General features: G+C 55.2%; 1 protein-coding gene across 1 annotated transcript; it reads left to right on the top strand.

Moving 5' to 3' along the window:
* The first annotated feature begins 790 nt into the window (after positions 1–790).
* LOC147351379 (angiotensin-converting enzyme-like protein Ace3) lies at positions 791–13,857 on the top strand. Its single transcript, XM_086357059.1, has 14 exons — positions 791–929; positions 1,027–1,163; positions 1,571–1,729; positions 1,996–2,083; positions 2,262–2,405; positions 3,158–3,349; positions 3,467–3,564; positions 3,644–3,816; positions 4,117–4,340; positions 4,442–4,586; positions 6,315–6,413; positions 6,802–6,924; positions 10,839–11,023; positions 11,522–13,857. The coding sequence occupies exons 1-14, from the start codon at positions 791–793 to the stop codon at positions 11,944–11,946; spliced, it is 2,331 nt and encodes a 776-aa protein (XP_086213185.1). The 3' UTR covers positions 11,947–13,857.
* The last annotated feature ends 27 nt before the right edge of the window (positions 13,858–13,884 follow it).

The following is a 13,884-nucleotide window of genomic DNA, read 5'->3' as shown; positions in this document are numbered from 1 at the left end:
AAAAAAAAAAAACCCAAACAAAACAAAACAAAATTGAACTCATAGATATAGAGATGGTGAATGCCAGAGGCAAGGGTGGGTGGGTGAAATGGGTGAAGGCAGTCAAAAAGTATAAACTTCCTGTTGCAAGATAAATAAGTCCAGAGGGTGACATGTATAGCGTGAAGATAATAGTAACCAAATAATAACCAAGCAACCAAAAAGTACTTTTTTTTTTTTCATCCTGGTAGATGGCCCCTTACCTTCTGTGCCTCCTGACAGCAAACTCATGGTCTAGGGCTCTCCCTTGGGAAACAGGTGTAAGGACAGTGAAAGAGAGGAGGAGCCCTGGGTCGATCATACTTCCCTCAAGAGAGAAAAAGGCCAAAAAACGTGAACATAAGCAGTCAAGTCAGAAGAACATAGAAAGACAACTGTGCTTCCAGAATCCAGAGACCCAGAGAGGTCTTTTCCTTCCGTCTGTGCATTCATCCATCCTCCCACTCACCTGCTCAGAAGTAATGCCAGCCTGTGGAGGGAGGGGGTTCATCAATCCCTGGTCAAGATCAAGGGTGGCTCCAACGCCAGGGAGAAGTGACCAAGAAGAGTGGAACAAGCTCTGGTCTAGACATTAAGAGCCCTGGTTGTCCTTTTGGCTCTGCCACTGACCTGGTGTGAAGGTGGTACTGCTAGACCATTCTAGACCTCAGTCTCCTCACCTGTAAAATGGGGACAGTTGGGCCAGAAGTTAGGCGGGGCCTTTCCCTTTCTGACATTCCACGGCTGACCCTTTAGCCCCTGATGTCACAATATGGAGCTGGACCGTGATTGGGCCACAGCCTCCTCCGGCTCTGCTGTTCTTTTGGTCATGGGAACAAGATGGACTTGCCCTGGCCCTTCCCTCCTTGTGCTCTTCTGTTGTGCCGTGGCTCAGGGTGACCAGGACTCAGGTGGGGCTGGGACCTGAAGGAGCGTGGGATCAGACCCAGGGACCAGGCAGGGGCAGGCCCCTCCCAGGACAATTGACGCCCATCTCCTTCTCTGCAGACCAGCTCTACAATGAGACTGTGGCAAAGGCCTTCCTAGAGTTTTACGAGCGAACAGCCCAGGTTGTATGGAACCAGTTCATGGCGGCCGCCTGGAACTATGTCACCAACATCACAAAGAAAAATCAAGAGGAGATGGTGTGGCACCACTTCCGCCCCTGCCCCTTCTCCCTTTGTTCTTCTCAGGAGTCACAGTGCAGGGGTGCTGGGGGGCCAAGGAATCACACCTTTTGCCACTCTTCCAGAGCTAGATGAGAGAGGGAAGCCCCAAAGCACATCTCGGAACAGACGTCAGGCTCCAGGCCTCCTGGAGCCCTGAAAGCTGTCTGGGCTAGAACCTCTAGCTTCTTTCCTCTTGTAAATATCACCTGCTTGCCTGTAGGGGGCAGGTTCCCTCCCTTCTTGCTTTTGGCAAAGTTTCAATGACTCCAAACCCTTTAAAGGGGCTTTGGAAGGAGGTTGTGGGGCTGGGCCCTGGAGTTCCATGTGACGCCCTCACCCTCTCCTTCACCCTCACACGACAAACATGGTGACCGTCCTTCCAGCTGTACAAGGACGTGGAGAAGTCCCAGCACACACTGTACTTTGGCACGCGGGCCCGCATGTTTAAGATCGCCAACTTCCAGGACTCAGACGTGAAGCGCATGCTGAGTAAGCTGCTGAACGTAGACAAGGCGGCCCTGCCCAAGGAGGAGCTCCGGGAGGTGATGGACGAGCCCCCAGGTCTCCAGGCACATGCTCCCCACCTCAGGGGTGGGCAGGCCGCCGGGTGGGGAGCCGCCTGGGGCTGGAAGGAGTTTGGGGGAGGCAGAGCCAGAGCTTCCTCTGGGTGGGTGGGGGAGGTGAGCAGAGGCTAGTGGGAAGATGGGACGATGCCTTGGCCAGGCCTGCCTCTCCCAGCTGGTGGGACTAGCGCTGGGGGTGGGCCCATGGCTGCGGACCTGCCCTGGGTGACACCTGTCCCCCCCAGTACAACGAGATTCTGGCCTACATGGAGACCACGTACAGCATGGCCCAGGTCTGCCTGAATGAGGGGCCCTGCCTGCCCCTGGAGCCTGGTGAGCACCCAAGCCCACCCCCACCCACCCCAGAGTCTCAGCACAGCCCGTTCCAGTAGCCTCCAGATTCCCACCTTCCTCCCAGCCCCAGCTGCACTTGGGGAGGGCTACCCACGGCGGGACAGGGCAGGGGGCCGGCTGGAGTGAGGTCCCACCTCGGCTCCTTTTCTGGGTACAGACCTCGAAGAAGTCATGGCCACCTCCCGAGACCAGAAGGAGCTGCTGTGGGCCTGGCAGGGCTGGCGGGACGCCGTGGGTCGCCAGCTCCGCATGACCTTTGAGCGCTACGTGCAGCTCAGCAACAAGGCTGCGAAGCTCAATGGTGAGGCCCCTCACCCCTCACCTGCCAGCCCATCCAGCTGGGCAGACTGCATCCTGCAGGGGGCTCAGGGCAGTGCTGGGAAGGGTGAAGCCAAGTCTGGGTAGGACCTGGAGACAGGAACCCTGAGTCCTGCCACTGGGGAGTGCAGAGCTGGCTCACTCGTCCGTGTGGATCCACAAACAGCAACTGAGCACTACTCCTGGGGTGTGCCGTTGCTGGAGAGGGTCTGAGGATGCACAGGTGGAAAAACAGGGAAGGTGCCCACCTTCCCCGGGCTTACAGGCCTCTGGGAGACAGACGCTCATTTCCAGTCACCACCCATAAGTGCTGAGAAGGATGGGGCTTCAGAGAGAGAAGAAGGGACCCTGTTTCAGCCAGGTGGGCGGGGAGGGCCTTGCTGGCATTCATCCAAGGCCTGAAAGATGGAGCAAGCCGGGCAACAAGAAGCCCTCGGGAGGATCTGAAGAAAGGCAGCCTGGGTGGGTGGGGCTCCAGGTGGAGAGAGAGGAGCAGACCCTGTCTGCCCAGGCCCAGAGGATGCTCAGTGTGTGCTTTGCTAAGTGCCTGTCCATCCCACTCTCATCCTTTACGGATGGTGACTTGGTGGGGGGTATTTTTCCTGTTTGGCAGATAAAGACCTTGAGGATCTAGGAGGTCAGTTGGCTTCCCTAGCAGGTGCCTGGGTTTCCTGCCAGCCAGGCCAGGCTGAAGGGTGGGTGGGGATCACCCCTGAGCCCCCTCCCCTGTCCTAGGTTACCAAGACATGGGGGCCTTGTGGAGGTCCAAGTACGAGTCCGACACGCTGCAGGAAGACCTGGAGCAGCTGTTCCAGGAGCTGCAGCCGCTCTACCTGAACCTGCATGCCTACGTGCGCAGGGCCCTCTACCGCTTCTATGGGCCCGAGCTCATCGACCTGAGGGGGCCCATCCCCGCCCACATCCTGGGTAAAGCCCCAGCTGGCAGCAGAGGCGGGCAGGTGGAGTAGGCCTCCCGAGCAGGCGTGCAGTCGGTGGGGAGAGACGGTCTCCCGCCTCCTCTTAACCCTGCCCCTCCTCTTCCAGGGAACATGTGGGCTCAGTCCTGGGTCAACATCTTAGACCTGGCCCTGCCCTTCCCGGAGAAGCCCCCCGAGGACATCACGAAGATCATGCAAGGCCAGGTCAGCGTTCGGGCCCCGGTCTGCCCTGCCCACCCCACAGCCCCCGGGTGGGGCCCCAAACTCTGCCTCTTCCCCACAGCACTGGAAGCCTGAGAAAATGTTCCAAGAGGCTGAAAAATTCTTCACCTCCATGGGGCTGCTTTCCACCCCTCCTGAGTTCTGGAAAAACTCCATGATGGAAAGGCCAACTGACGGGCGGGAGGTGGAGTGCCACGCGTCCGCCTGGGACTTCTACAACGGGAAGGACTTCAGGTGCTCACCCTGCGGCTGGTATCACCCCCTTCCTCTGCTCCTTCTGCTCTCCACCTGTCTGCCTGTCTCAGCGGGGTGGCAGCCGGGGGGTGGGGGGCGGGGAGCCGGCCACCTGGGGGAGATGAGTGTGAAAGCCACGCGTCTGGCCGCTGCTCGGATGTGCCACCTGGAGTACCAAGAGCACAAGGCCCTGCTGGTCTCCAGCCCAACCACCCAGTCCCTTTACAGAGCCTGAATAGGGAAATGTCTCCTTTTCCCAGGGCATCCCCATGCTCCTTGACCCCTGCCCTTTAACCCTAGGATAAAGAAGTGCACCGAAGTGACCATAGAAGACCTGCTGTCCATCTTCCACCAGATGGGCCACATCCAGTACTTCCTGCAATACAAGAACCTCTCGGTGATCTTCCGCGCAGGCGCCAACCCAGCCTTCGAGGAGGCCATGGGGTCGGTGGTCACCCTTTCAGCCTCTTCCCACAAGCACCTGCTCAACAGAGGCCTGCTCAGCCAACAGCACCAGGACAAAGGTGATGGGGACCAGGAGGATCCCAGGCCTGGGGACCCCAGGCAAGGCCTAAGGGAGGCGGGACCAGAGCCACCTCCTGACTGCCCCCACTGCTTTCCCCAGAGGAGGAGGTCAATTTCCTGATGAGCGTTGCCCTGGAGAAGATCGCCTTCATCCCCTTCGCCTACCTGATGGACCTGTTTCGCTGGAAGGTCTTTGACGGCACCATCGAGAAGGATGTGTACAACCAGGAGTGGTGGAACCTCAGGTGGGGAGGATCGCCATTCGGGCCCCTCTGGCCACGCCTGGACTAGGGTGGGCTTTGGGGGCAGCCTCAAGGGGACCGCCTGCTACCAAAGGGCACCACCGTCTCACCTCCGGGGGCAGAGCTGGGCGTGTGATGCTGCTAATCTGCGGCCATGGGGAAGCCCTGGGGTGGCATTGGCCGTCTGTTGTCACCAGACAAAAGCATCCCTGCTGAAGTGGGTAGGGCCGGCGCATGAGTCTTGGGGGATTGTGTTGAATCTGGCTCCAGCACTCAGCAGGCTCATAGCCCCTCGGGGGATCCCTGGAGGCCGGCAAGCTCGCGTGGTGGTTGCACTTGGGCCCCTCCAAGAATGGGATGCTGACCACCAGGCAGGCCTTCCTGCTCCTCCCCTCCCTTCTCTGCCTCCCAGTGGGGCCAGCAGAGGGGGTGTTTGGGGTCTGAGCTCTTTCCTTTTGGTGGAGAGTTTTTATATGACAAGGGCAAGCCCACTGCCCCCTTTCCTATTATCCCGACACACACACATACACAGACACACACACCTGTCTCTTACTCTGTCCCCAGGCCTGTCTATGGGCGGAACTGGCAGTGAAGGAGCCCCCCAGCAGTCGGGCGGCATCAGTCTTGAGTGAGGGGCACCCGTGTCCATCCCATCACCGACCCCTGGCTGTTAGATTGGATAATAATTACGCATGGGCAAGGCTTCCCCTTCTCCACCAATCCTCAGACCCACCAGCTCAGGTCTGCCAGCCACAGGTGCTCCCAAAGGGCCCACAAGTTCTGCATCAGGCCCTTAGGCTGACTTGAACCTTTACAGGTGCCCAGCCTGCCATCACCCTGCCACTCAGGGATGGCAGAGCAGGCTGCCCCTCCCTTTGTCCTCTCACCCTCTGACTCCCACCCCAAATTCAGGACTGGACCTCACTGGGGGGATTGGCAGAGTCTTGACCTTGTGCCCCCTTCAAGGGCACCCCCACCAGCCATCTGGACTGAGTGATGGAAACCAGAGGCTGAGGGAGGGGGCGACTCCCTGTCCCTTGAACAGAACCTCATGGATGAGAGAGGAGCTTCCCCATGAGGACTGTGCAGGGCTCCAGTGGGCTGACGTGAAACGACAAGCATTTCCAGAGACTTCATCCGCCCCAAAGATGGCTCTCGTTATGCCCATTTCACAGACAACACTTTACAGCCCGGCTCAGTAACAATCAACTTTCCCACAGTCACACAGCTCAGAGGGGCAAAGCCAGCAGTTATCGGGGTCTGCCCGCGACTCCGCCGTGTCCTGCTACCAACTCCCTGATCTCTAGGCCTCGCTTTTCCTCCATACCACAGGGATGGTGCTGTGTTTTCTTCTCAGCACTTCTTATCAGATGAAACCACTTGGTTGGTTGGTCCATGGCCATCCCCCATCATTAGGAGGAAAGCAGGGACCCTGCCTAGCCCGTTCCCTCCCGTGTCCCCGGAGCCAGGATAGTGTTGAGGGAGCCCGTGTGGAGAACTCAGCATGGTTCCTGCAGAGAGGACGTGCTTGATGTTAACTCCTGTAATTGTTTAATTCTCTGATTCCCAATCCCCTGTGTTTTCAACTCATTTATTTAATCAATAAAATGCATTAAGTGTCCTCCTCATGCCAAGTCGCTTTGATAGCTGTGCAAATGCTCCAAAAGGAAAAGGGCTCTGGAAATCTTACCAGGTGGCACTTTCAAGCCCCCAATTTAACACCACCCCCAGGTTGAAGTACCAGGGTCTGTGCCCTCCCATCCCTCGGACAGAGGAGGACTTTGATCCAGGCGCCAAGTTCCACATCTCTGCCAGCTTGCCCTACATACGGTAAGGTCTGGGCCACTCCAGCAGAACCGGCCTAGGGGGTGGGGGTTAGGGGACACAGGACCCAGGTGGAGGATTTTCAGGAAGGCCCCAGACCCAAATGTCCTCCCCCTGCACGCCTCCCCACCTCCTCCCATCAGACAGCACACTCTCCTGAGGGCCTTGTCCTGAGCACACTGAGCTTTCACATGAGCTCCCCTGCGGAGGGCAGCGTGATGGGAAAGCGTGTCTGCTGTCCTGAGAAGTGAGCAGGAGGGGGGAAGGGGCGCATGAGTCCAGAAGGTTAGGAAGCAGAGACCCTGCAACATCCCAGGGCCAGCCTACCTGATGGTGACCGCTGACCCGAGCCCACCCCGCCACGCCCCCAGCCGGCCTCGCCTTCTCTCCCCAGGTACTTTCTCAGCCTCGTGCTCCAATTCCAGTTCCATGAAGCACTCTGCAAGGCCTCAGGCCACATGGGGCCGCTGCACCGCTGTGACATCTATAACTCCAAGGAGGCTGGGAAGCTCCTGGAGTGAGTGCCCTCCCCCTTTCCTTGTCCTTCCCCACCTTGCTGGACGCCTGCCCTGGGCCCCTCTCCTCACTTGGCTCCACCCCAGGTCCCCTGCGCAGAGTTTGTGTTCTAGTGGAAGTTCTTCTCTCTGTCAGACTATGAGAGACTACAGAGTTTGAGAGACCATGGTCTCTCCTATGTTAATCAAAGCCCGTTTTCTCTTATGTAGCCCCTGTGGTCAGAGAGATGGTTTAGCCCCTCCTGCTAACATGCACACACACGCATGCACACATGCACGCACTTGTTCACGTTGTCAATAAATCGAACTGTCCCAGGTGGGAAGCCAGTGTTGGGGTCTCGCCTCTGCCTCCATCTTCCATCTGAATCCCCTTATTCTTTCCCTGCAAGGTGCCTGCCTAGCTTCTCAGCAGCACTTGATGCCCCCTGGAGTGCACTCTGCTTTGCCTGTCTTTTCTCAGAGGTGCCTGAACCCAGTTCCCGGGCTGATCCAGGCTGCTTTTGCACCAGCCTCTTGGCCCACTCTGATCAGCTTGTGGTCTACTTTGACCCCCTCCCCACAGTCTTTTTTCCCGGCTCTTGGTGTCTAGCCCATCCTTTCCATCCCTGCCTCCGTGGTGCAAGCTTCTGGCCCTGAAGGAAACCTGGAGTGGGGTGAGAGGCTGACCTGGGCTGGAAGCCTTTACTTCCACAGGCTGGCTCTCTAGCAAGCACTCTTACAGTGTTCCACATTAGCAGTTCATAACTTGCAAAGTGGACTTTATTATCCACATTTCATAAATGATGAAACTGAAGCTCAGAGAAGTATAATTTCATGTTGCTGATCTAGGAAGTGGCAGAATCATGCTTTGAACCCCAAAGTGACTCCAGAACACATTATCTTCCACCCTATTGCTTCCATCAGTTATAAAGGATGCTGTTCTGGTGAAGCTAGACCTGGGTCCTCTGGTCCCAGGATCGGCACTCCAGTCTCTGGGATATGGAGCCCGCCCCACTGACATAATCTTTTTCTCATTGCATTTCAACCGATTTCAGTAGGTCCATTACCATAATCGGTCAAGGTCATGTTGAGTTTATTCCTGGTTTCCCAGAGGATGAACAAAGCCACTATTTAGTATCCTAATAATTATCCACAATAATTTAGCCTCCTTTGGAAATGTAATGGGCACGTTCGTGATTCCACCATGCAGCTTGTCAGTACCCACGAGGCCAGACAGAGTTGTGAGACTAATCCTTGCCTTTGCTCCCAGGAGGGCTGCACTTGACATGCCTTCTTGTCTCCCTAGTCTTTTTGCTATTTCATCTTTTCATACTCCTGGGATTTGTTCTAGCCAACTGCCCAGGTTTGAGCTTCTCAGAATGTGTGGAACAGAAGGGGCCTCTCGGCTCCCTGCGTTCGTGTCTCTGGCTGCCCATCATTTACTCACTCAGCAAACATTTACCTGCGCACGTGCCAGCCTGCCCTGTGTCCAGCAGGGGGCAATGGGCCACAGGATAAACCCATAACCGTACACCAAGAAAGGAGCTGCTGCAGCAGGAAAGGGATTTGGTGAACGTGCAAAGAGGGGAAGGAGGTCTTGCTAGGGGACCAAGGAGGGAACTCTGTCCCTCAATGCAGGAGTAAAAGAAATAGCAGACTTCCGTTTTTTTTTTTTTAATACATTTTAATATTCATTGGATATTTTCAAGAGAACTCTTAAGTTTGTTTTTTTTTAAAATAATTTTATATTTTTGGCTGTGCTGAGTCTTCATTGCTGCTCAGGCTATTTCTCCTGTTGTGGGGAGCGAGGGGCTACTCTGCAGTTGTGGTGATTGGGCTTCTCATTGCCATGGTTTCTTTCGTAGCAGAGCCTGGGCTCTAGTGCTCAAGCTTCAGTAGATGTGACACGCGGACTCAGTAGTTGTGGCTCCTGTGTCCTAGAGCACGGGCTCAGTAGTTGTGACCCACAGGCTTAGTTGCTCCATCGCATGAGGATCTTCCCGGATCAGGGATCAAACCTGTGTCTCTTGCACTGGCAGGCAGATTCTTTACCAGTGAGCCATGAGGGAAGCCCAGCATCAACTCACTTTTGACTGAGCCTTTATCCCACTTGATCGGTGAGACATTTGACCTCAGTCTTTCTCATTTCCCTACCCCTCTCCACCCAGGACATATAAGGCTCCCAGGGTCTGACTTGGTACCAAAGCACGCTGAGGACTCACCAGTCATCTCTAGGCCTTTTGTGGAAGGATGGGGCAGGCAAGCGCTTGCAGGCGAGAAGGGGAAGGGCAAGATTCTTGGCTGCTCTTTTCCCTAATCGAGTTTAAAACTTGATTTTGCTACTTTCGACTCATCTTCCTAAGTGTGATCGCCCTGGGGCAGCCTCCAGGTTGGTGCCATTGAGAATAGAAGGTAGAAGTGGCCTTGGTCCAAGTTCCCAAATTCCTCTGCCTCACCCAAGCAGCCACGAGGACCTGATCCTGTCCATGGGCCCATTTCTGCCACCCTGGAGTTGAGGGCTCCAGGCAGTGCCCAGTTGTCACCTTCGCAAGTCTCACGTGCTGCCTGCGTCAAACCTCTTGTCCCACCCAGCCTGAAGGACTACTTCTGAGAAGGCAGACTCTCAGTGGTTGAGACTTTCCCCCACCAGGTCCTTCCTTTTCTGCAGTACCTGCCACTTGATAAAATCCTCTTACCTAAATGTAGTTATGGGATTTCGTTTGGTTTTTTCCTTTCTATCTTGATGACTTTTCTCCTCCATTTCTCTAGGGTCCTAACTACATTTTCCCCCAGTGGTCTCTGCCATGCATGGATCTACTGACCTTTAGTTTCCCCACCTTATTGTTGCCCAGTTGTTTATTAAGCAATGTATATAAGACTTTGCAAGCTACAAAGCCCTCTTTGCTGCCATTGAGTGTCTTCATCCTCACCACAGTGAAATTAATGGGGGCTGGTTTTACTGATGAAGGAGCTGAGGCTGAGAGAGGTTAAGTTGATCGTCTGTGGCTGTGCAGCCCATAACTAGCACTGCTGGGTCTTGAACCTGAGTCTTGATGGCCTAGATTTCATACTCTAGGCCTCTGGGCCTCTCAGCCCCACCTCTCTCCAGGTCAGATCGGGGAAGCAGGTTGAGAAGTATCACATACACCTTCTGCTGCCTCTGCAGGGGACGCTGGGGTGGAGGAGCCTGGAGCCCTGGCTGCAGCGCAAGCTGTCCCCCTACCTGAGTGCATGGGCCAAGCCTAAGGCTAGACCCCCTGCCACGGAGCACTTGATGAGCCTCGAGGCAGCTGACATTTCTGCAGTGCCGCAGGCAGTGGACAGAGCACATCCCACGCTTGCAATCTCACTAATCCTCCCAAACACTCCCTGGGAGACCGGAAGGGACTGAAAAGCAGTCTCTCTACTGACACTGAGCCCCTCATGGGAAAGAGTGTTTCATGACTTTAGGCTTATTTGAGTCCAGGATAATAATAATCCTCACGGTGGTAGTACTAGTAATAATAGTAATCAGACATTTATTGCCTACCTAATTATGCTCCCAGAATTGTGTTTATTTGGTCAACACAACCACCCTAAGAGGTAGGTACTGTTATTTTCTCCATTTTATGGATATGGAAATTGAGATTCAGAAAGGTTAAGTACCAGCCCAGGGTCCCACAGCTGAGTCACAGAGTCAGGATTCAAACACAGGTTAGTATTATTTCCAAGTTTGAGATTTCTTTTTCTTTTTTTTTAACTGGAGGATAATTGTTTTACTGTATTGTGTTGGCCTCTTCCATACAGAGCTTGTGATTTTATCCATTATGCTGAACATCTGTTGGGAGAGTCTGGCTAGCAAAGTCAGACTCTAAAGGTGGGGTTGGGCATACTGAGGGGTCCCAGCAGCATCAGCCAATGCCCCCACACACCCTCACAGCCGTACTTACCCTCCCAGGGATGTCCTGAAGCTGGGCTCGAGCAAGCCCTGGCCGGAGGTCCTGGAGAAGATGACCGGGGAGACCAAGGTGTCTACAAAGGCCCTCATGACCTACTTCAAGCCCCTGCTGAACTGGCTGGTCACTGAGAACGTGCGGCAGGGGGAGATACTGGGCTGGCCAGACTTCAGCTGTTCCTTTGAAGGTTTGATGATCTGACCCTCATCTCACCTCTGTTTCACCTCCAGGCCCGACCCTAGCCTGCCCTGGGCCAGCCCCTACCACAGCTCAGCCTTCACCCCTCGCCCATTAAGGATCTTGCAGTGTGACCCTGTCTGCACCTGACACAGCCTCAGCCAAGACCACAGCCCATGCCCCAGCCACTGGCTCGGAGGCTTCCTTGCCCACTGTCCGGCTAGACTGCAGGGTGGATCTGAGCACGGGGTGGGCATTTTACCTCTTGACCCTGCATGGAGCCACTGCTGGGCTCCATGGGGTACATGGCCCTACCTGTGCCATCCGCTGCTCCTCCTCCTCCTCCTTCTCCTCTTTCCTATCCTCCTTCCAGGGCAAGGCCCTCACTTTTGGAAGGCAGGTGCCAGAGGCTGGGGGAAAATGTCTGTGGCCATCAGATCCCCTCTGGTCACCATGAGGCACCCTCCCCAGCTTCACCTGCTCTGTGTGTTTCCTGTGTCTTCCACAGAAAGAGAAACAAGCAGGGCAGCATTCCTGGGGATGGAGCTGAACTCTGACCAGGTCAAATCCTGGCAGTGGACGTTGCTGGCCCTGAGCTTTGTCATGTTACTGGCAGTCCTGCTGCTGGGCCGCAGGCTGTACACCATGGAAAAAAGCTCACTGACCCAAGACACCAGTACACAAGACACCTGGTCACAGAGCACGCGGTCACAGAGCCCCAGATCACAGGATGCCAGCGCCATCAAGCCAGCATCGAAAGCCTGCTTTCTGGGCATAGCGATGGAGCCCCACCAAGTTGTCAAGAGACAGTGGATGCTGCTGGGCCTCTGCCTCCTCCTGATGCTGTGCTCCATTGGCCTCATCATTTGGATTTTCACACAGCACAACAGGAAGCCTCCGTGGATGAGAGATGAATGGGGGAGCTGGGACTAGACACCACTACAACTGGTGAGGTTTAGGGGAAGGAGGAGGGTGGCCAAATGGAGAGGCGGTGGAGGAGGGGACTGCTTGCCTGAATAGCACCCAACTGCTATTGGGTGCAACCGTGGCAGATCTGGGTATATGGGCAGTTGTGCATTTGTGAACTCATGTATGTGAGGCCATGTGCATGGGTGACTGTGTGATTCCATGTCTGCCCTGGGTTCCAGACCAGCTTCCTTCTCCTGGGGTTCAGGATCCATAGTTTTAGTGGATCCCTCCAAACCAGCCCCTCACCCCAAAACTGGTTCTTCACATGATGTTTTCTTCAGAAATTCTACTGTGGGGCTGGACAGAGGCTGCAATACCCAAGGAGTATCTGCCATAGTTAGAAACAGGACACTGCTTCAGTGCCTTCAGAAAATGCATGCACGTAGAACCAGACACTCCTTATACATCCTGTCAGTTCATGAGCGCTGAACTCTGTATACTGGCCGGCACTGTGTTGGGCTGCATAACGCAGCCCCCAGAAGCTGCCTGTCAGCTGTCTGAGATGCAAGGAGCCTTATAAACTGCCCCATGGCCCATCCCGGCCCCAGACCAGGCCCTCCAAAATGCAGACAGTGGGTAGCTGGGCACCCAGCCAGGCTTGATTAATGATTGACTTCTTTAATATTTAAACAAAGCTCATCTCCAGCCACTCCACTCCAGAGATGGCCTTGTTCAACACACACACACCTGCTGCCTGGCCTGTTGCCCTGGGGATTGAGCACAGGGCAAACAGCACCTTTCCAGGCTCAGTGGAGGAGGGGAGGATGGGGAGGGAGAGCTTTAAGGAGGACATTGGGGAATGAGTGCTCTAGGGACAAGCCTAGGAAGAGAAAGGGAAGGCCTCTGCTCCTGCCCCTCTTTGCCCTTTCTTTCCAGCCTGGGTCTAACACAAGGGTGCCACACCCAGTGTATGGGAACTTACTGAGTTTGGAATGAGGCCCCAGGGGCCCCCGGGAGACTGAAAATCAATGTCTGTCGGAAATTAGGGGAACCTTGAGAGGAAGTAACATCACAGCCAGAAACCACAGAGGAGGCATCAGGGCTGCAGTTGAGCAAGCGGGAAGGTGGCCAAGAGATGGGACTGGCTCTCTCTAGATTAAAGATCTGAGCCCAGAAGTCAGGGATCAGGGTACAGAAGGACTGGGCCGAGCTCTCCATGGAGCCTACCTCTGTCCAGGTTTCAAGAGGTCTTCTTGAGTTCTGGCAGAGTCTGAGCACTTTCTGTTCTGACCGCAGGCTCCAGAGCACCCTCATTTGATGTCTCCGTCACTGCTGTTACTTTGCCTTGCTGTAATGTCCTTATTTGTCCCCATTACTAGCTGTCAGCTCTGTAAGGTCAGGACACAGTGAAACATCTGTAGCCAGCACAGGCCATGGCACACAGTGGGGATTTGGAAAATGTTTGAGTGAGTGAGGAAGTGAGTGAATGAGTGTCCCACTGCCCAAATTTCTCCTCAGAGCTCAGCACCCCATGCCCTGAGCCCATGAGAAACAGCCCCACCTTTCCTCCACAGCCAGCCTACCCCCCCCCCCCCCGACATGGGGCCAGCCAGGACAACTCAGCACCCCCCCCCCCAGGAGGCCACACTTGCAGCCCTCCCATCCCCCAGCCACAGTGGCCAACGAGATCCGCATCAGGCACTGTGGCTCTGCATGGCAAAGGTACAACCAGCCCAGGAAACCAAGCCTCTCACCTGGACTCCAGCAAAACTCTCACTGAGCCTCCTTGTCCGTCCTCCCTCCCCCACCCGCCGTTGTAAAGTTTCTTTCTTTGGACCTCCACTGTAAAGTTTCTTTCACTGGAATATTTCCTTCATGTCTAACTACTTAACAACTTGGTTGTCCATCAGTTAAATCTAGATGTGCAAAATGGCATCTGAGGGTCTTTATCATTTATCCCAC

Source organism: Bos grunniens, chromosome 19, assembly GCF_055505025.1.
Source record: "Bos grunniens cultivar Pamir isolate PY7600 chromosome 19, Bosgru_T2T1.0, whole genome shotgun sequence".
Taxonomy (NCBI): domain Eukaryota; kingdom Metazoa; phylum Chordata; class Mammalia; order Artiodactyla; family Bovidae; genus Bos; species Bos grunniens.
Note: the sequence above shows the minus strand (reverse complement) of the source record. Positions and strands in the feature narration are given on the sequence as shown.

Coding starts and splice junctions, on each gene's coding strand:
- LOC147351379 (XM_086357059.1), top strand. CDS start 791: ATGGAGCTGGACCGTGATTGGGCCACAGCCTCCTCCGGCTCTGCTGTT. Junction 2,084..2,261: donor CTGCCTGCCCCTGGAGCCTG/GTGAGCACCCAA, acceptor TTCTGGGTACAG/ACCTCGAAGAAGTCATGGCC. Junction 3,565..3,643: donor CGAAGATCATGCAAGGCCAG/GTCAGCGTTCGG, acceptor TCTTCCCCACAG/CACTGGAAGCCTGAGAAAAT.